The 23,242-nt window shown below is 42.6% G+C and overlaps 1 protein-coding gene across 16 annotated transcripts in view; it reads left to right on the top strand.

The window, feature by feature from the left end:
* Window positions 1-23,242, top strand: part of NEK11 (NIMA related kinase 11) — a 184,641-nt gene that overhangs the window by 143,029 nt on the left and 18,370 nt on the right. For 9 of the 16 annotated variants that reach the window (XM_081072875.1, XM_081072877.1, XM_081072881.1 and 6 more), the window contains 2 exons: window positions 2,243-2,303; window positions 14,952-15,048. In XM_081072875.1, the coding sequence (XP_080929001.1) occupies window positions 2,243-2,303; window positions 14,952-15,048 (158 nt within the window). Of the gene's footprint in view, window positions 1-2,242; window positions 2,304-12,958; window positions 14,778-14,951; window positions 15,049-15,153; window positions 16,500-23,242 lie in introns of those variants that run through there. The other 7 variants (XM_081072880.1, XM_081072879.1, XM_081072878.1 and 4 more) reach the window with 3 other exon arrangements.

Raw genomic sequence — 23,242 nt, 5'->3', positions numbered from 1 at the left:
CACCATAATTTGAAATCTAGAGAGAGGTGATTGCTCTCACAGACCACTTAGCTCTGGCGGAGATCAATTTAAATTGCGAGATACTGAGGAAACGCAGACGTTGTTCCAGTCAACCCCAAAACCCCCACATTGCACCCGCCACAATATGTTCCTGAAAAAGGTTTTCCGTGACTGAACTTCCTGCTAAAGTACAAACATGGTGCGGAACGCCAGGAGACATCTTTAGAAAGATGCTGTGCTGGGGACTGAGCTAGGGACGGGCACATGAAAATGGGAACAACGTCATCGGTGACCTCAACTTGTTTAGTGTCTCAGTTAACTTTGTGTAACAAAACAGCAGTAGCTTAAAACGCAGTAGCTTAAAAAATGATTTATTGTTTCTCATGATTCTGTGAATGTCTGGGTTCACAAGACAGTTATTCTGCTTCATGTGATTTTGGTTAAAGTCACTCATGTGGCTGCGTTTAGCTGAGCGCTTGGCTTGAGGATCCAAGGTAGCCCCACTGACCGACATGTCTGGCTGTTGGTGGGGGGCATCTGTTTTCCTCTCATGCTCCAGGGCCTCTCACCATATCGTCTTTCCAGGAAGACAGCCCGGACTTATGTAGTAGTCGGCTTCCAAGAAAGTAAAAATGGAAGCCATTGGCCTTTGAGGCCTAATTATAGAAGTCACACAGCATCACTTCTGATCCTTTCTGTGGCCCAAAGCGAGTAACAGGGCCAGCTCAAAGGGTGGGGAAAGAGACTCTGCCTCTTGATGTGAGAAATAGCACAAGAGCACAGGGATGGGAGGGATTGTTATAACCATCTTTGAAAACAATCTACCACACTCATTGTCCACCTAGCTCTTCAGCCTGAAGAACAGGGTTTTAGAGCTGGAAGACTCCTTAATCATCATCTGATTCACGCCCCACCCGAGTTTTACAGATGTAGAAACTAAGACCTGGGCAGTCAAGCTGCTTGGCATAGGCCCACAGCCTTAGTGGAGGAGCCAGTCTTAGCACCCAGGCTTGCCTGGTTGGTACCATCACCTGCTTATGTCAATGTGTGTGTTGCTTTTCCTCCAGCTGAGGATGTCTCTGCTGAGTTCCCATCTGACTCTAGACTGTCCCTGTTATGTTTGGAAACCACAAGGGTGCAGAAGGCAGGAGGGACTTGCTCTTACTTCTGCGTCTGTGCCTGGTATCTGCCTTCCTATTCCTGGGTTGGACAACAGAGCTTTCTGTTAGGGCTTTGGCCTCACTGACCAGCACTGACCAGGCATGCCTTCTTCATCATTGTGTCTTCTGTACATTCGGACATGAAGTGATACTGGGTTTTATCACATACATAACGACTGGCTGCCCAGACTCCACCAAGTGTTGTAAAGTGAAGCCCAACACATTTATGTAATGTTGTAGAGTAGTTTATTATACTACAGTACATTGTTTCTAAAATCCGCAATTACTGTGATATGTGTTGCTTGTTTTTACATGGAGCAGGTGAGCCATAAATTATTAATTTCTCTCAGAATAACAACAAACATGAAAGTAGTTAAGAAGTTCCATTTTCCCAGATCATTATGATGCTGTTTTGACTATTTCCAGTCTCCTGGGGAGAAGAGATACTTATTTTGTGTTAAAGGTAATGTTTGTTGTCAAATACAGTACTGGGATTCCCCCCGCACCCTCAAGGGATGCCTGACTCTTATTATTGAGGGTTAAGGTAAATAAGTGCAATTCTTAGATTTATGACTCCTTGAAAACCATAAATTCCCAAGACGATCTGGTAGAGACAGTCTATAGGAAAAAAATGTTCACTTGATTCGTGCCGTATTGAGCAGATTATGGATTGCAGAAAATTATTTTTTTAATTCTAGTAGCATTTGCCATCTTTATAGATTAAATAAGTAATATTTGTTTATTATTTAAAAAGTAGAAAAGACATAAGCACACAATGGATAAAATAAAGATCACCCGTAATCCCACCTTGCAGTCAAAATCACTGTTAACATTTTAGTGTGTGTTCTTCTCATCAGAGAGATAGGGCAATAGATCTATAGATTGATGTGCGGGGGCGAGAGAAAGGGAGAGAGAGAGAGAGAAGTATGTTTTTCTTTAAAACAATAGGATTATACTGTCAAATAATTTTGCAACCAGATTTTTTTTGGTGTTTTGTTTTGCCTAAATGTGACAAGAACATTTTTCATGTCATTGAATATCCTTCTACCACACAAGGAAGTAAATCTTTCTTATTTTGACAGGGAAGTGACACTGAAGCGCTGGTCAGGTGTTTGGAAAACGTCTTGGGTTGCACCTCTCTGGGTGAGTAAGTTACTTCAGATTCTAAAATATAGTGATCCTTACTGAATCTGGTGGGATACCCCCAAAATAGAAAGTTTAGAAGGGAATCTTACAGATATTTCAGCCCAACCTCCCCATTTTACAGATGAGGAAACCGAGACTCTCAGAAGTTATGTGTCTGGCTCAAGGGCCGAGAATCCCAAAGAAGAATTGTTTATTATTATTGTAAATGATCCTCAGTCTCCAAGGATGAAATAATTGAAATGTAGTCATCCATTGTGATCCAATGGTGGTCTAGCAGGGCTTCATAACAGGTTTTAAGGTTTCCTCAAAGAAGAATCTCTCCACCTCACTCCTCCTGTAGAAACAGATTGCATTTAGTCAAGCTGGAAGGACCATCACTCTGAAGATCATTTAGTTATTGGAAGAGGTTTGGTCCAAAAAACAAAGCTGAATTTTTTTTTTTTTTAATCATTGTCAGTCTCAATATATGGGATTGCTATGCTCCAAGGATAAAACCTTATATCTTAGTTTCTTTTTTTTTTAATCCGAAAAACCCACTGTGATAACATCTAGCACTGGATGATAAGTTGTCGTACCTGGCGTGGATAGAAGTGCAGAGGATATTATTATAGGTTCTGGGTGAAAAGGACTGAGATTTTTTGTTTTCTTTGAAATTTGATTGTGAGTTTTTATTTAAATTTTTCGGTTGTATGACCAAATGGCAGGAATAAAGATTCTGTTTTTAAGTGTGCAAACATTTACCACTATTTTATTAGGAGCTATTTATCAAGGATCAGCAGTGTGAAAGTTCAGAGGTATGAAACAACTGAGTATATTCATGGAACTATCAAGAAGTTTGGTGCTGCTGGAATATAAGGTGTGAGGAAGGGACCAGCAAACCTGGACATATCGGGCGAAGGCCATGGAGACGCTTGTATGCCAGGTTAAGGAACTTGATCTTTCTTCTGTGGATTAGCATACCCTGGTTTTTAAGCAGATCAGAAAAAATCACCTTTAACAAACAATAAAGAGGATGCTTTCAAAGGAGTGACTTGCGCTGGGGAACTGGTTGTAGGTTCTCATTGCACAGACAACAGATGCTGTTACTACAGTAACTCAGGCCCATCACTGCTCAGTAAGAAGAGAAGGTGATCTGTCTTCCTTGCATCACACTTAGAAAGAACAATTCAGTCAACATATTTCTTAGTAACCAGATTATAAACCAAGGCAACATATGAAGTTTAACATTTTTTGATGTTTAGGAAATTAGCTGTACTTCTAGGGAGAACACATCAGCAGAATGACACAAGTCCTTGGTGAGCTATATATAAAGAAGGTGCCAAAGAAATGTGTATGCATTTTAAGAAAGGAAAAAACTGTATTAAAATTGTAATACGCAATATATACCGACAACAAAAGATGAATACAAGTCACGTTTGACTTCTGCAATTACAAGAGGTGCTCAAAATGGTTTCCATCGGTGGCATTTTTATACAGTTTTACAAAAAAAAAAAAAAAAAAAAAATATATATATATATATATATATATATATATATATATATTTTGGCACCCTCTGTATATAAAGGCTCGTTTTGTAGATCTAACTGGATATTGTCACAGAAGTAATTAGAATATAGCAGCAGCAGCTACTTCAAAAGCTCTCTGCCCATTAAGGTTCCTTTAACATGTTGACATTTTTATCAGTTTGGCTTTTTGAAAAATTATTATCCCTCAATTCTTCCTCTGAACTTTGGTAATAACTATTTAATCTCTACTAAACAACACGACTGATGCAGACCAGAGAGGCAATAGGAATCCCTTAGAATCTTCCTTCGCTTAAGCTCTTCAAACTCTAAGCCATACGAGTGTGCGTAGGGATGACTGACAACCATTTAACCTTGCACTATTGTGCTTTTCACCTTGACAGAAAAGCATTTCTCACAACACTTAGGATGATTTCAATGTAGTGTTTTATCTTTGGTCACTGACACATTGAAACCACTACATGTGGAGGAGGGAGGGATATTTTGGATCATAGACCACTTGGATCATTTTGATGTGAATGCACAGTATTTATTTACCACTATCCCTTCTGTTTATGCGTTAGAGAAATGTAATATTTTCCATGAGTTCTTTAACAGATTCAGAATTAGTGGCACTTTACAGAAAACCTGCTATGTGTCTGTTACCATGCCAAACACATTCACGTGGCAGATGTGTGGTGATGGGAAGGGGGTAGGGAAAAGGCTTTGTAATATCAATAAATCCCTAAAACAGTACTATACTAGTATCTATACTAGTAACAGTACTATATTAGTATCCTCTTAGCAAAGGACATCCTGTATATTACTATTACCTACAAAAAAAGTTCCAGTAATCAAGTTGCCCTAAGAGAGAAACTCGACAATCATGCACTCATTTACTACTCATACATTACAATTTCATAAAAGTTAACATACTCTGTAGAGGAATGGTGTTGGCTCACAGTGACATGTTAGGCCTGGTTCCTCCCACTAGAGGCTTCGATTGCAGAGAAGAACTAAGGTGAAGGTCTATACAACCAGGAGAGCAAGGATTCCTAACATGGGAGTATTGCTTTTAGTTGGGGAGATAGAAGTCATCAAGGAAGCTTCAGGGAGAAGGTAGCATCTGAGAGGATTCCTGACGTAGGGTAGATGTGGCCATGAGGAGGTGAGGAGGAAGGCCCTGAGCTGGAAGGGACAAGACCATGAAGACACAGCCAGAAACAGGCAGGAGCAGACAGGCTTTGCTGGGGATGGGGAGCATCCCATTTGGTGGTGTGTGCCTGAATTGTCACAGGTGCAAACATGACATGAACTGTCTGGGGAGCTAATGTTTATTATTTTTCCTAAACAAATAAGGTTTTCTTTTACTTGGAAAAGGTGTTGACTAGGATCTTTAATATCTGACACCCTCTTGTGTGGACAGAAATATTCACTGCCACTTGCTCTTGACTTAACATTCAGTATATTAAGCTAAATTAGCATAAAGATACTACTACTTTTTTTCTATCATACGTGTTGAAAATTGTTGTCCAGACTACTTTATGTTTATTTTGTTTATTGTTTCTTTGGAGTATTTTTGGGTAATGGAAATTTTACATTTTTTATGTAGGCAAATATGACTAAACATTTATAGATTGTAGCTTTCCTGTTCTTTTTTTTAAAGAACTTTATGTATAGACTCCTAGATTGTCTTCCAGGATTTTTGTTGTCTTACTTCTCACACTTGAGGTTTTTACACAGGTAGAATTTATTCTTTTCCATTTAATTAAAATTTTCCTTTTGTCAGAACCACTATAGGGTACATAGAGGAATGCCAAACATAGTTCATTGTTTTCAAGGAATTTCCAGAAGCAATTCAACATCTCTAGACTGAATGACTAGAACTTCAGGCAGGAAGTCATGCACGCCAGATGAGGGGGGCAGATGGCATCGGCGAAGCGAGTGGTTCTCAAGATGTAGCGAGCACCAGAGTCACCAGATCACTGAGCCCAGCCCTAGAGATTCTGACTCAATAGGTTTGGGAGTGGGGCCTGAGAATCTGCATTCTTAACAGGTTTCCCAGGTGAGGCTGATGCTGCCAGTCCAGGGACCACACTTTGAGAACCACTGAGGTAGGAAACCAGGGAAGAAAGGCCCCTCACTTCCAGTTAAGACTTTATAAAGAATATGCTTACTTTGGACAAATTTTAGTAAATTGAATCACGTTTTTAATAAAGGTATCTCACATTCAATCTTTAACATCTTTATGACCTATGAAGAGAGTGCTGTTTACAACCTAAAAAAGGGTTTTCTTGGGCTGGCCCGGTGGCTCAGACGGTTAGAGCTCCATGCTCCCAACTCCGAAGGCTGCCGGTTCTATTCCCACATGGGCCAGTGGGCTCTCAACCACAAGGTTGCCAGTTCAACTCCCAGAAGGGGTGGCGAGCTAAGCCCCCTGCAACTAGCAACGGCAACTGGACCTGGAGCTGAGCTGCGGCCTCCACAACTAAGACTGAAAGGACAACTACTCGACTTGGAAAAAAGGCCTGGAAGTACACACTGTTCCCCAATAAAGTCCTGTTCCCCTTCCCCAAAAAAATCTTTAAAAAAAAAAAAAAGGGTTTTCTTACAGCATTTAGGTTATACTAGCCTGAAAGAATGAAATATTTTTGACCCAGCAAGTCTGTGTCTGGGAATTTATCTGAAAGAATTCATCAGAGTTGGGTGTAAAGATTCACATACAAGGATTCTCATGGCAGTATTATTTACAACAGTAAAAAACTGGAATCAAAATAAATGTCTAGCAATGGGGTTTAGCATGTCTTTTAGAATAAAGAAGTTCTTTACAGTTTATTAAAAATGATAATGTAGTTACATATTCATTGGCATGAAAGGTGTTATAAAGTAATAAAGTATACAAAACTGGAGTTGATACACACACACACATATACACACACACACACACACACAGAGGCATGCGGAAATATCAAAGTGGTAACAACGGTTCTTGGAGCAGCTTTCCCCTTCTGTGTTTCCTAGTTGGTCTGCAGTGAACCTGGATGGCTCATGTGATTCTTTCCTATTAAAAGAAGAGGGAAGTGCTGAGGCAATTGCTTTAAGTATTTTAATCAGTCTTGAAGCCAGCCCAGCCTGCCGTTACAAAAAAGCACATTTCCTTTCTAAAGCTAAGATTCTCCACGTTGGCAGTCTAGAACACTTCAGCTCCCCAAACACTGGCTTCTGTCTCCACCGGGTAGGCACAACTGAAAGTTAGGGTCTGGCTTTCACAGACTTCTTCTTAACCTATATACACATTTAATTGCTTAGTAAAAAACAAGACACTCCCTTATGTTATTGTTTGTTTGTTTGTTTTACTGATAGGTGTTGTTCCTAGAGACTGCTTCTGGTATATTTGAAAGGAAATGAATGTTTTCAAACCCCTGAACTCGTGTTGTTTTTATCTTCTATACAATTCAGTTGAATATTTGTTGTGTGAAATAACTATGTGGTAAAAATAGAAAGTTTATTGATTGCCTATCTTCTGGCATTCATTTTGTCCCCTGTAGGTAGCAAATTTGCTTTCCAAGCTGATCCACTTTTCTCCAACTAATTTAATTTTGGTGGAGGCAGTGGGGCGCTATATATTGAGAAGCTGTCCTGTGCAGAGCACGGGAGTGGGTGCCTTGGGATGAGGAGGGGAGGCTGTGTAATCCATTTCCCTCAGGCCTTTACCAACAAACAAACACCTTTATAGAGATCATTGCATTTAAGTTTTACTAGATCTCCAAAAGTTTGATTTTGCTTTTCTTTTGTACAGGTGAGGAAAGTGAGTCCTAGGAGTTTGGTAACTTACCAAACATCACAGACTCCAACCCCCATCCTCTAAGGCAGCTCACACACTCGCACTCCTGCCCCCGTCCCCCGCCTACTGGAAGCAGCTGGGGATGTTCTCTCCTGCACCACCTTCTTCCCCTTTCCTCCTGTCTGTTTCCTTCTCCAGGCTCCTCACATGGTTTGGCTTGGCTACAGCAGCTGCTGCAGAGCTGACGACAGCCGTGGCTTCTGCTCTGTGCCTATAGATACAATTCTCTGAGGGAGCTGGAGACAGTGGGGGGAGGGGTCTGAACGGTTACAGTTTTGTCGGTTTCATGATCTCTTTTATCAAATACTCAACTTGTGAAAGGCACCCAGACAATCACCTCATTGTCCCCGCACCCTCGAACCCCAGGACCCAGGTGTCATGGCTTGGGTTCTTCAGGAAACAGCCTCTGACCTGGAGTTCAGTGGGTAGGACGTTTATTGGGGCGTGCCCTCAGGATTGACCCCTATGAACAGGAGGGGATGGGAGCAGGATGAGGCGGAGGGCTGAGTGGAGCAGTGACGTGGTCCTGACAAGCCTTGCCCAAACCCATGGGGCACTCTGGACGCATCAGAATTGTCTGCGTGGGCCAAAATGGCCTGCTTCCTACCCCTCCCGTGATTAGTCATTGGCTGTGGGCCACGTGAGAAGGACATCATCTTGGACAAGGCAGCTTTCTGCCACTGAGGCAGTTCCTGACAGGGCCACAGCTGGAGGTTGTCTGTCTCCAGTGCTCCTGGCAGCTGGGCAACAAGTCCTTCTTTGAAGGGAGATGTGGGCAGTGTGTCTCCAACCCTGGGTTGTTGGGGTAACACAGTTATGACAGAGAGCAGCCTGCTTTGCACATTCTTAGGCAATTCTATTGAGAACCTGAGGTCCACTGTCATCACAGGAGAAGCTCAAGGAAAAATCTTCACAAAGATGTGGGTCAGCAAAGCTTCTCAGCAGAGTGGATAGCTTTCCCAGTGCCCTGCTGGCTCATGGACCCTCTTCGAAAAACCCATGGGGCCCTCATCTGAAGAGGGAGAGAAATGAGATAACAGATGTAATGTTCTCCCCAAATTTTAACCTTTAGAGGGGTTTTGTCTGATGATCTGATATCTTCCAAATCAGCACATGAAAATCCTTATGTGGATGTGGTCTGTCTAGGGGGAGGGTTAGAAAGAGCATCCATTTGGAAGTCAGGAAGCCACGGTTCTGGTCCTGGCGCTGACCCTCCCCTTAGGGCTCTGACCTTGTGCAAGCCATGCTGCCTCTCCTAGCCTCATGTTCCCATCCATAAGACGAGGTGATTTGGCTCAAAGAAGTCTGTGATCACTTCCAGCTCAGAATCATAATGCTTCTCTATCATCCAGACAAATCGGGCTCACTACCTGTTTTAGTAAATAAAATTTTACTGGAACACAGTCATATTTATTCACTTATACATTGTTTTCACGCTACAATAGATGCGACAGAAATGGTTTGGCCTGCAAAGTCTAAAATATGTACTACTTGGCCCTTTATAGAAAAAGTTTGCTAACCCCTAGATGAATCTTCAATCGTGTCCTATTCTAAAGATTAGGAGGATACATAATGGGCCGTGAGGATATGCCTCGGCAATAATTTGGGCAAACAGGGCTGTCTTCAAATAGGAATACTTAGGCAATTGAGAGGAAGAGGAGCGTTAAAGGAGAGTAGCTGAGAAGCACTGTATTTGTACTGTGCACCAAGGGCAGCATCTGCAAGGATTCCTGAGTAAGCAGTGTCCCAGGGGCCTAAGAGATCTTGTTTGCCAAAACATCCACCCCTGCAATCCTTGCATCCGATCTTTGTTACCCACGTGGTAGGGTGTTTAGCAGGGAGGGCAAACGTAGGTTTCTAAGACCAAGGTCATTTGTCCAGCAACTGAAATGAATAAAGGGAAATTTGGAAGAAATGAGAGAGGAACCTCTCTCTGCTGGTGAAATGCCAGAATCATCAAGCTGTCACTCCTTCAGAGAAAATTGCTTTGCTGGTAAGAGACCTTATACATAGGAGGGACTCCTGAAAATATTGCTGTTAGGAGCTGTACTCTGAGCTCTTAAGAAACACAGCTTCTAGTTGCTTAATGTCTCTTCATATCGTTTTATTCTCATCACGTTGCCAAAACATCCCCATGGGGTAGTATCAAATGTTTTAATCCTCATTATCCTATAAATCACAGGTGGGGAAAGAGACTGCAGGATGATTTTGCCTGGTGTTCTGTAACACCTGTAGCATTTATTGTTGGTCCCAGCCATTTACCTCTTAACATTTTTGGTCCCTTTGATGGCTCTTTATCTTTGTTAGTGTAAGTGTTGCCTTCCCAAGTAAATTCTATCCCACTGAAGGTCCAGGGAAATGTCTTCTACAAGATCACAAAATGTTTAAATTGAGAGAAGGCCCTCAGTCTCATGAAACCACTTAAATATAAAATGAGGAAAGTGAGGTCCAGGGAGGTGACCCGAGGGCCATGTAGCTGGTGAGAGTAGAAGTAACACAATAACTATGGGCCGTAACTTGAAGGGACCACAGACCCTTTTTATACCTCTTTGTATTCCCTGTACCTAACATAGCCTCTTATGTTTATGTGTTCAGTGTACTCCTGGTGACTATCTAGATAGATACACTGTCTTCCCCAAATGATCATACACTCTTTATGGGTTAAGGACTACAGCTACTATTTACATTACCTTTGATTTTTAACTCCCACCTTTTGAGCATCTAAAATATATACCTTATCTTCAGAAACTAGGAAGAAGAAAAAAAGACAAGCAGATTAAACCCAAAGCAAACAGAAAGGAGGAAATAATAAAATCTTAGTAGAAATAAATGAAATAATAATAGAAAAACAATAGAGGACATCAGTAAAACCAAGCATTAGTTCTTTGGAAAGAACAACAACAACAAATGTATACATCTTTAGCTGTACTGACCAAGAAATAAGTAAGAAGACTCAATTTAATAAATTTGGCATGAAAGAGAAGATATTACTACCAACCTTAAAGAAATAAAAAGGATTATTAGGGTATACCAAGAGCACATTATGTCAGCAAATTAGAAAATGAGATGAAATTTCTAGAAAGACAGAAGACCAAAACTGATTCAAGAAGAAAAAGAAACTGATTCAAGAAAAGAAAGAAATCTGAATAATAGATCAAATTAGTAATTTTAAAACTTCCAACAAAGAAAAGGCCTGACTCAGATTGCTTCACCGGTGAATTCAAACATTCAAAGAATTAATACCAGTCCCTCAAAACTCTTCCAGAACATGGATGGAAATAGAGAGAAAACTTCCAAACTCTTTCTAAGAGGACATTCTTTGATACCATAATCAGATAGACATCACACAAAAAATAAGAAAAACTACTCTGCGGTCATAGTCCCCTTCTAAGGAACAGACAGCCCAAATAGTGAGTGTGTAGAAGGAGGCTGCCATTTGTTCCCCCTGCCATTTGTTCCCCCTGCATTCCTCTGACTTGAGGCTGCAGTCAGTGAAGATCTTCTGAGTCCCAGCCACATACCACACACTGCAGAGCTTTCCACAGAGGCTCATCGGAGTCAAATATCCTCAGAATTTACCACTGGCAGAACAGAGTGGCCAGTTTTCTATAAAATCTACCACTCGCACGTGCACATACCCACTTTAAAGCAATCACCGTGGGTAGAAGCTGTGTTTGATGACTGGTGGGTGGACATTCTTCAGTCTCAGAAACCAAAAGGAGAAGAATGTGATCACTGCAGTGCTTCACGTCAGGATCCACTGTTCTTTAGAGAAATATGGAGGTGAAGCAAAAGTGAAGGCCAATCAAAGGTAGATCAGAGAGGAACAGACTTACTCATTGGAGAAGGTGGGTCCCCACCTGTTGCCAGAAGTTCCTTGGGAGGAGAGAAAGGTATATAGTTCTCATAAGAAATGTGTGCTACCACAAATGCACCTGACATTGTGTGTGTACCTCACACATACATGCTGTTTCCAAGTGCAGGAAAGAAAATTCCGTTAAAATTAATGAAGAGAAAATTAGTTTTAAAAAATTAACATAGGGATGAAGGGTTCATCTATTTTTTAAAAAAATAACATCTCAGAAAGCAGAGATCTGGAACCAGCGCTTCATGGGCCTATAACCAGTGTTAGGTTATAGGACAAAGGGCCCCAGGCTCAGGACCGGGCCCTGTACTTGGGGGTTAATGAAATTCCTAATAATTTTATCTTTGAATTTGTGTTTTATATGTGAAGTCTGATGGGAATTTGTGTTTTATATGTGAAATCTGATGGGACAATGAAACATATACCAGGGTCCTGAAGTCTCGCTCATGTGCTACAACCAGCCAGCTCCCTGGGAAGGGTTCTCCTCCACCCACTTCCTGCCACAGTCCATTCACTGTGGGGGCCTGGGCACAGCTGCAGGATGGTCACAGCTGGGACCCTGTGAGGGCCTTCACTCTCCTCAAGAGTATCTATCCCAATTCCTGAGGGAGAATGACATTAAATGCCCAATTAAAAAAACACCGTAATTACTCCAGAGTGAGATGCAGAAGAAAGAAATCAGAGATTTCCTCTTGCTTTTTGAACAATGGGCTCTCCATTGTCATGTATCTCTGGGCCCCACGAATTACGTAGCTGGTCTTGCTACTCAAAATGGGATCCCAGGACAGGAGCATTGGTACCACCCGGGAGCTTATTACAAATGCAGAATCCCAAGCTCCTCCACACCCACTACATCAGTATCTGCTCCCTGGGTTGGCAGGTCCAAGATGGCAGCATTGGAGGATGCCCTGGGTGATTCGTGTCACGTGAAAGCTTGCGACGCAGTGGTCTAGAGCACACTGGGATTCAGTGATCTTATAGTGAATCTGTGATTCCAGCCCAATTGTTTATATCATGATTGCCAAATGTGTTGTCCTCGTCTTTGATGTAAGGCAACTGCTGTTCATGTTGGAAGGTAAGATGGAGAGGGAAAGGCTGGCCAATAAAAAACACGGGACAAGAAATTGCTCTGCGAACCACGCTTTGCCAGCCACATTGCTTAAAATTCTACTTGCCCTATTGTCCACTCTGAGGCTCAAGGCTCAGCATCTTTCCCAACAGTGCTGAGAGCCTTACTGAGGGGAACAGTGGCTAGATTAACATAAACTGCAGCTCCTGGAAATTGCTTTGACCTTTATTTGCATAAGCCTTCAGGACCTGCCAGCTCTCTCTGGAAGAGACAGGAGAGCAGCACCTTCCTTTCATTCTTGGCAGAGCTGATTTTTGCGCTTGTGTATTACTTGGCATGGTGTAGTTGGTTATTGTTTTAATAACTTTCCAGGTTCCAGGAAAGATGATTATAAAAAGCAACCAACAAGAACATGAAATAGACCCCAAGCCTCCCTCCCTCCATCCCACCCCAAAAAGCCTTTTCTGGAGAGAAGCCGCTACCATGGCCAGAGCTGGCGAGAAAGGAGAAGCCCATGAAGCTACCATCTGATGACCGCGAATGCTGGGGCAGGTTTCCTCTCAAGACGGGGAAGGGGTAATCTCTAGGAGTGAGAAAAAGGGGAGCAATCAGTTGCCAGTACCGGTGTCTTAACGTAGGGGCATAACAGGAGGTGTACCAGGCAGGGCAGGTTGTCTGTTTAACTTATTGTAACGTGTCCTCTGCAAAGTTCACACCTGTTGATGCAGTAATTCTGCATCTAAAGATCTAGGCTGAGAAAAGATCAGAAAGTCTGACAGAGTTAAGCGCAAGAACACTTATCTCCATGATATCGAGAAGAGCAAGAAGTTCAGAGAGGAATGCATGCCCCAAGGAGGTGTACAAAAGAAGGGTGTGTGTGAGAAGTATTGGAATTTGCATTTAATTTATTAAATTTAGACATCTAAGAACTATGAGGATACATTACAAATGTGTACTGAAATTTATAAACTTAATAATTTATAATTAAAATAACTTATGAATTTTAAATAAATTTTTAAAAATGAACAGCATGTAGAGTTGCCCCTTGGTTAGAGAGAGCGTGGGTGTGTACTGGGCACTTAGTATTACACCAGTGAATGAGATAGAACCAGCCCCTGCCCTCATGGAGTTTACATTCTGGTGGGAGAAAGAGAAAAAGCAATGGTAACCGTATCATTACAGGGCGAACAGTACTGTTATTGGTGCTATGCGAGTACAAGGGAGGACCAACTATCCCAGCCTTGGGGAATCAAGGAGGACTTCTTGGAGGAAGTTACATCGAATAATTATGTTGTATTGTGTTGCGAATACTTTATTTTATTGCATGGTCCAAATATATATACACACATATAAAAAAAGCTTTACTGATACCTAAAGTGGGGTTTGTCTCTCTCTTCCTCATGTGGTCCCTAAATCAGACAGTCACGTTACATGAGATCTGTTGAGAAGAGTGGGAATTTCACAACTTGGGTTCCTTCTCTGACACAACAACTATGTGGATATAACTTATAAATGAATATTTGGGGGCTCAAAGATTTTTTTTTTCCTGATGGGGTGTGAGGCACCTTGTGGGAATGCACAGGAAGAGCTCTGCCCCCAGCTCCAGGGAGGAAAAGTGTGCAAATCCAGCTCTGGATGGCACTGAGCTCTGGCTCCGGGTCCAGCTTTAGCTTCTCAATAGGAGGTAGCGTTGTTTCGGTTGGTGGACTATTTCTTTCCCTTCAGTTCCAACATGTTTTATAAGAGCATTCAGGGCATCTCCGTAAAATCTGTGGCTCACTCAGCAGATTTCATAACACTGCACCTTTCATTAACAACTCTTTACCTTCTGAACCCAACTTTGGCCTTCTGATCCATTCGGCTGAAGTTCAAGGCTGCAGATGACCCACCGGTCAGCATCTTGCTTTCTATTGCAAAAAAAACTCATGCTCACATGTGGGGTGAAGGGAAAGGGAAAACTAAGTTTATTAACAAAAATTCCTCATTCATCAGAAGCAAATATCCACACCGGCTGAAAGCGACTGACCACAGACTCCCCAAGAATGTTTGCTTTTCTATGGATATGTCTGTCCCCGGCTTTCTAGTATAAAAAGCCAATCTTTTAAATAACGGTGTTCTGTTTAAGCCTTCTTTTGAGAGCGGCTTGGTCCTGGAATTCCTTGCATATATTAAAAGTGTGAATAATCTTGTCATTTGGAACAGATCTCCTTAATGTGCATGTCATACTTGAATTCTTCTTTAATTAACGTGGCATTACCTTGTGGCAAAGGTGCATTAGCTGCTGTTTTTCTGATTGCCCTTGAGTGTGGCCTCAGAGTTGCTAGAGTGCTGATAAAGTCAATAAGGGCTGTGCATTGATTTTCAGACACAAGGACTGTCACCAGCGCAGCTCCAGACATGTCCCCAGGACCAACAGTTTTCCACAGCGCGATGGCTGGAACCAAGATGAAACGCATGAAGGAGTAAGTACCATGTTGCCTGGCCCTTAGGAGAGTGCAGTATTAGAACACAATGACAAGGGTGTGATTCGTGATGCGATGCCATTCTGCTTGTCTCCACAAAAATAGCAGCTGTGTTTTCCTGGATGCAACAGTGAATGGAATGTGCGCAAGCTCCGTTGAAAAGGCCTGAATCTGCATCAGAAGCCATTGCTGTCCCCTGCTCCCCAGAGTATTTTGTATGTTGGAATCCTAACCCCAGTGTGAAAACATTTATATAGCTTTCTTCTTTTTCTTTTTCTTTTTTTTTTGATATGCGCAAAGAAATGCCAGTTCTCTGGGAAAATGCCGTGAAGTTGTTGAGTATAAAAACTGACTATTTATCATCCTCCATCACTTGGCTTCCTGTTACTGGCCACTTCTTACCCCTGCTGGGAAAGCACTCCACTAATGAAATTCCCCTGCTGGGGCACAGGCAGGACTCGGGCTCTCAGCAGTTGTTAGGCGGGCCACTCAGAGTCGTTGGAATGTCAGCAGAATCGCAAGGAATCAGAACGGACTTCCTTTCTGACTGAGTCATTTCCATGTACACTTGAAGAGAGGTTGCTGTTTATTTATGGATAGCTGGATGGATGGATGGATGGATGGATGGATGGATGGATGGATGGATGGACGGACGGATAGATGGGCCATTGTGTCTTCATGGGTCTCCTGAAACCTCTATCCTCAGGGCAGGGTTTTCTGGTTTTTGGTTGAAAAGAGCTTTCTTCCACCATGAGCTGGAGTTGATTCCAGGCCTGGCTCCAGGCTTCCTTCCACTGGAGGCCAAAGAGTGAACCTATGGAATGATAGCTGGTTAACTTTCTGTTCTGAGGATAGTAAGTGACACACTGTTGCCAAGGAACCAGTCCTTTAATTTACACAGGCCAACGTGCCAGGAAAGGCTTGTTCAATCTGAACGAATACTTCTCTGGTCTTTATATGTCAAGTGATCTCTCCAGTGTCCTCCGCCATGCTACTTCAAGGGTGGTCCACGGACCAGAAGCACTGATACCACCTGAGAAATGCAGAATCTCTGGTCTCACCTCTCCTGATTCAGAATCTGTATTTTAATAAACTCTCTGGAGATTCATGCACATTTTAAAGTTTGAGAAGCACAGACTCAAGAGGGCTTTTACTTTGGGAGGAGTTTGTTAATGGAGTATGAGTTGGGATCAATCTTTTCTTTTAAGTTAAATTTATTGAGGTAATGCTGATTAATCACATTTGGATCAATCTTAATAAAAGACAAATATTATATAAAAATATAATTATGTTTTTTAAGGCCTCACTTTGGGGGGGAGCTTCTTGTTTTCCATTTATTTTATTCAGGGAGGCATAATTTATATCTAACAAAACGCACCCTTTTTAGCATATAGTTCTATGAGTTTTGACAAATGCATCACTTTTGTGTAATAAAGTTCACCTTGTTTAGTATCCAGTTCTATCAGTTTTGATAAATGCATATAGTCATGTAACCATCACCACAATCAAGATTTCGAAGCAGTTTTCTAAACTCCCAAAGCTCCCTTGTGCTCCCCCTTTGTAGTCCATCTCTCCTGTCTTACGCTGCCCCTGGAAATACCGTGATCTGTGTTCTGTCCCTGTCACATCGCCTCGTCCAGATACCATACAAATGGACCCATCCGTAGCATCATGGGCCCAGTTGTACCTGCGTCGTAGTTGTGGACATGCATCTAGGCTCATGAACAGTCATTTGTTAGACCCTGCAGTTCCGAAGTCCTTTAGTCCTCACAGAAGAAAAATTGTCACAAGGAGAGCCAGGTTTGGGGTTCAAGTCTCAGGCACCTAACAAGCAATTGTCCCTAAGGTTTCTGGACCCAGAAAATTTGCTCTTAGTGATACTCATTGCCCAGGAAATTCTGAGGCTGAACTTCCAGTTTCCCTTTCAGAGGCTGGTCAGGTTCTGGCCAGTGGCTCAGAGTGCTTAGTGCAGAGGAGCAATGGGGGTTCTGCTCAGCAGGACAAATTTCCAGAGATGGGACCCACCTCACTGAAGCTCAGCCTGAGAATGAGAAGCCACGGAGAAGAGTCTGGGGAGTTTTGGGGCCCATGTTTCCCATTGGAAGTTGATGCCCTGAAACACATCTGGGACCTAAGAGATGTTCTGGATGACAAGAATGGATCTTCTTGTGGTGGCCACAACTCTAACTCACATCTGCATTGTCAGTTCATGTAGGAGGCACAGGAGAAATAAAATACTTGTCTGCATAGACGTGTGTCGTCCCTTGGGGGACTACAGTTACACACATCTCAGGCTTCCTGAAGTTGTCCCACAGCTCATTGAAGTTCTGGTCAATTTTTAAGGCTTCCCCCATCCCCTGTTTCATTTTGGATAGTTTCTATTGCTATGTCTTCAATTTAACTAATATTTTCTTCTGCAATGTCTAATCTGCTATTAATCTCATCCAGTAATTTTTTTTAATCTCAAATAGGGTAGTTTTTATCTTTAGAAGTTTGATTTGTCTTTTTATATATCTTCCAAGTCTCTGCTTAACATGTTCAATATTTTCTTTAGCTATTTGAACAAGTGAAATACAGTTATAATAATTATTTTGATGTTTTTGTCTGCTAATTCTAACATCTGTGTCATTTCCGGGTTGGTTTCAGTTGATTTCCTTTTTCCCCTTATTATAGGCCATCTTTTTCTACTTCTTGGTATGCCTGGCAATCTTTGATTGAATTTTATCTTGTTGGGTGCTGGATATTTTTGTATCTCAATAAGTAGTCTTGAGTTTTGTTTTAGGATTCAGTTAAGTTACTTGAAAACAGTTTGATACTTTGGGGCCTTACTTTTCAACTTTGTTATGTGGGACCAGGGCAGCAATTAAACTATGGATGATGATTGTCCACTATTGAGGCAAGACCCTTCTGTGTCTTTTTACCAGTGGCCAATGAATTATCAGGTTTAATAATAGATGCCAGCTGCAGGTATGAAGAGGCACTATTCCTGACCCTAGGGGGCTCCAAGGACTAGTTTCTCTAGCCCCTCCACACAGTTCTTTCCTTCCCCTCAGTAAGTTCCTCATATTCACACACTGACCTATACTTAGCTGAATCATAACTCTCTCTGTGGGTATACGGAGGCTTATTTGTTTTAAATTTTTAGAAATTGTTTTTGTTTTATTACTTCTATTTCTTAATTATGTAAAATGTTTCCAGGGGTCCAAAGTTAAATCTATAAAAAGGCATTTTAAAGAAGACCAGCTTACATCCTTGATCCTTTAATCTATTCTCTCCCTCCCCCAATAGGGAATCATTTCTCAAATATTTTATAGCTCATCCTTTCATTTTTTTAAATATATTCAAGTAAATATACCCTCCCTCTCACTTCTTAAGAAATCGGTAGCATATTATACACACTTTTGTCAGCTTCACTTAGCAATATATCATAAGATTACTTCATAGTAATATATAGCAACGTACTTCATTGCTTTTTTTATAGCTTCCAAGTTCTCCTTTGTGTGGATGTACCATTTTTTATTCCCCGGGTGGACATATGGGTTTTTCCTGTCTTTAGCTATTACAAATAGTATTATAATGAATAACATTCATCTCTTTTGTTTTATTGCCTGTTTATCTTTCAGATAGATTTCTAGAGATAGGATTGCCTGGTCATAGGATAAATGCATATGTAATTTGGGTAGATATTTCCAAATGTCATTCTGTATTCCCACCAGCAATGTATGAACGTGCCTTTTCTCCAGTTTCCCCACAGAATATGTTTCACGCTTTTGGATTTTATGTTTTTCATTATTGTCATCTATCTATCTATCATCAATCTCTTTTATAAATGTAGTCTTTCACTGTGGGGTCTATTTTACTTGCTTTCGGTATGTTTTTTGGAATTTAGGAAGGCTATATTTTCATCTCTCTCAGTAAACACACTTGAGAGTCCAGTATACAAAATGTTTTAAAGTCTGTATTTGTAGTGGAAGGGAAGAAGCCACTTTTGGCCTCAGGTTTCAACTGAGATGCGTACCACAGCCAGAAACGTTGTCTATCGGGAGCCAAGTGGTGTGGCTCACACAGGTTGACAAGAAGTGATGTTTTTGTTTTCGTTTTTGCATTTCGCCATTTAGCCCGTGATTTTTGTGTAAACGATCACAATGAGGTGAAGGGACCCTCACCTGTAGGAGGAATCACCTACCCAGGACTGCTGATTTTGGTGCCATCAGTTAGATGGTTAATGCCCAGAGACCACACGTCAGTGTGTTGACGTGCAGCCTCGTGGCCAAATGGGCGCTGCTGCTGCTGTAAGTAGGCGTTTGACACAGAACCTTTATTGAGGAAGATGAGCGTAAACATGGTTCCAGTGGAGCTGCCCAGTGCCCTGGTATGTTTTGTGGGCTACACTCAGGACGTACTGGTGTGAGCATGCCTGACACAGTGGTTTATGTATTTGTGTGTGTCATAGAGACCCATCCTTGGCCAGATGGCACTTGTGTCAGCTGCTATGGCTACAGAACCTTCCTTGAGTGCTGCAGGGCTGCAGAGTTTGCTGGCAGTATCATTATTGAACGCTTCATGTCAGCGGTTGGGAAAGGTCTTGCCAAGGTCAGAGCACAGCCCTGCAGGAGTGCTGTGTTAAGGGTACAAGTCCACTATTTAGAGGCTGCAGGAGGTACAAGGAGATCCCCTCAGTAACACTGAGGCCAAATGCAGTTGGTTCAGTCTCAGAAAGATGGCTCACAAGTTCTAGAAAATCTTTTTTTACTTTCAATCATGAGAAGACCTTGACCGAGGAAGGTCAAACTAAATGTAAGAAGCCCGTGACCTTTATTGTTCTCCTCATTAACCTGATGTGCAGCTCCTGGTGCAGTAACAATCACTTATAAAAAATGATGGTGGAGCTTTAAGCACTTGCTAAAAATGTTTCCAAGTGGAGTAGCAGGAGGTTTGTAATCGTGTCAGCTTAGGTTCTGAACTGGACCAAATCCACAGCCATGTTTATGTGGATGGAAACCTGCTTTCAAGGCACAGCTCTTCTGTACCAGGGAGTGTGTTAAACAAGACCCCCTCTATATCGTGTGCAGCATACCTGTGAGGTGGACGAGATACTCCACTTTATAAATTACAGTGGTTGTATTTCAAGAGGTTGAGAAACCTTCCCGCTGTCACACAGCTAGTAAATGGCAAGATTACATTTTAATTAGAAGTCTGGGTAATTCTCAAACCGGTGCTGGTAACCACTGCCAAGGTGGGATGGTGACAGTAGGAGCTGAGTGACACACAGGAGCTCTAAAGGAGCCTTTTAATCCACATGCCCGGCATCATGCTCTGGAACCTACCTGCTCTCACTTGGTGGTCATAAGTACGTGCCAACCCACTTTACAGACGAAAAGTCTGGGTTACAGAAAGGTGAAGTAAAACACCAAAGGCCAAAGCCAGCATCCATGCTTGAGGTCTGCTGCTATCAAATTTTATGCCCTTTTGCATGCTTCTCTGAGTTGTTGAGTATTTTATATCTGAATTTTGACACCATCTCATTCTCAGAGCCCAGGCCTCTCTTTTTTGTCAAATAGACACACACACACACACACACACACACACACACACATACACACACACACACAAAGAACTTACTATTTCAGGATTTCCAAGTGCTTTATGAATAAAGCTCATTTTCTGTCTCACTGACTGAAATAACCCTTCGGTGGAGAAATAGATGAAGTAATGTTTCTTTTCTCCTCCACTTACTAAATCTCATCGAAAAGGTGTTAGTAATGCCTCCAACATGCCTTTTTGTTAACGGAAGGTCAGTGTCAGGCATCAGTTCTGAAAGAACCACCAATTGAAACCAGCATTTCAATTTCAAAACAACAAAAGCTCATATGTAAGAAAGGCTTGGTGACCCACAAAAAAGGGCTCCTCGCCCAAAGAGCAGTGGTTCTAAATTTACATGTAAGACTTAAGAGACCCTTTAAAGAGCCAGGTAGACTTCTTACTCAGACCCTGAGGTCTGCAATCAATTAATGGTGCTTTTCTTGTGAGTCTGTTAGATGTGAGGTGGTAAGTGTTGTGAGAAACATGACAAGGGAGACACCTTACACCCTAGTGAGGGAGACTGGTCACCTGATGTGTGAGTCACAAGACTGGCGTGAAGGCCAGGTAGCCCCGCATGGAGCCAATACCCAGGAAGTTCGGAGGAGGGGCCATCTCTTCCAAAAGGGTGGACAGGTCCACACACTGCTCAGATGATGCCTTCTCCATCAGATGGACCCCTTATGTTCGTTTCCCTGTCCCAGAAGTGACTTAACCCCTCTCTGTGGAAGTGAGGCTCAGCCTTGTACCTGGAATCCACCCGTCAGCCAGCATGGCCTGCCCTTCCAGGTCTAGGCAACTTTGGCTCCAGTCTTAAGTCTATGTTCTATAGGAGTTCACAACCCTTCCCAAGACATTTGCAAATCGCTGGGTATTGTGAATATCTCATCTTCTGTCTCTGGTGTCTCCACTCTGCACCAAAGGGTTAGATTGAAAATCTAACCCTTTATGCATTTTCCCTGATACTCCTACTCACCCAAATCGTCTGCAAAGGCACTAGACTTGTTTTTATACACGTATACTTGGAAGCCGGTGTAAAAGCTTCGTGTCACAAAGACTAATCATTAGGCATCCCTATTCTTAAAAAATGCTCGTTAGCCACCTGTTGCAGCAGACTCACTGCAGAGCAGGCTCTGAGATGATTTTCCTACAGAGAGTTTCCTGCAGGGGGGTGGGATCCATACTTGTGGTGGGAGAGAGGGAAGCAGAACTGGGCAGAGAAGAAGCCGGGCTCTGGTATTGTCTCAGCAAGGCCCATCGACTGCACAGGAGGTGCCGAAGCTGGATAGCCCTGCAAAGTTGTCCCAAGTGGGCTCGAGGGGGCTGAACTCGACAGCCCTGCATCCCCCAGTCACGGGCTGCAGGAATGCTGGAAGGGGTGCGAGCCCTGGCAAGAGGTCAATTCCCATAGCGGGCTGCCAGCTGAGGGCTGTCTGCCAGGGACGCTCCCAGCAGCTGGGGAATGAGTCTTTAGTCCTGAAGGGGGATCTCGGATTGCAGCCCAAAGTCTTCTACACCCCCCAGTGGTCTTCCTCCCCAGCTTCATCCCAGTTTTTTTTGGCATCTCTTGCTTTCCTCCCTTTCTTAGGAGCAAAATAAAATGTTCCCGTGCCGGGCATCTTAGCCATTTTTACATTTCTTGGGCTTTTGCTTATGTCTATTATATGTCAGCAGGATCTCATCTGCCCCCCAAAAGTCTTCTCTTTATATTTTTTCTAAAGTTGTGTGTGTGTGTGTGTGTGTGTGTGTGTGTACCCGCTGAAGTTGAACACATTTGTGCACTAGTTTTATTTGTTCCACTTCAATAGTGATGGGGGGCATCAGACATAAATTGCTGTAATGAGCAGAAGGTGGATTTTAGAATATGAACTACCTGACTTTGCAATGTGGCTGCTCTTCACACGCTGTGGTCTTAAGTGAGTCCCTTTGCCTCTCCACATCTCACCTGTAAAATGGAGGAATAATGAGCATCAGTATTAAATAGCTGTCTGTTTAGTACTAAGTGGGCACCCAATAAGTGCTAGAAGACTCCCTTCTCGCACATCTTTCTTTACCCTTTCAATTGCCATTCAAGGGCCCCTGACTTTATGATCTGGTGTCCAAATGACGATGAAAATGCATGTTCTGGTAGGTGTTTTTCCTACACAAATTTGAAATCCCGTTTCTAAGGAAACAATCCAGAAGAGGCCTGTTAGCTATTGTCAGCTGCAAAACAGATGTCCAGGGTTGGGGAGCGGAGGCAGGTGGGGGCATGAGATAAAGGGTTTCTTGGGCGATGTTATGCCCACAGTGCCAAGGTTTCTTCAGTCTTCCTAGTGTCTCCTGTTTATTCCTCTTCTTTTTTAAAATAAAATTTATTGGGCAATGTTGGGGAACAGTGTGTTTCTCCAGGGCCCATCAGCTCCAAGTTGTTGTCCTTCAGTCTCGTTGTGGAGGGCGCAGCTCAGCTCCAAGTCCAGTCGCCATTTTCAATCTTTAGTTGCAGGGGGCGCAGCCCACCCTCCCATGTGGGAATTGAACCGGCAACCTTGTTGTTGAGAGTTCACGCTCTAACCAGCTGAGCCATCTGGCCGCCCCTGTTGATTCTTTGTTCATGCTTTTTTCTTTTTCTTTT

Source organism: Rhinolophus hipposideros (assembly GCF_964194185.1).
Source record: "Rhinolophus hipposideros genome assembly, chromosome: 14".
In the NCBI taxonomy this organism is placed as follows: domain Eukaryota; kingdom Metazoa; phylum Chordata; class Mammalia; order Chiroptera; family Rhinolophidae; genus Rhinolophus; species Rhinolophus hipposideros.
This window is presented reverse-complemented; position numbering and strand designations above follow the sequence as displayed.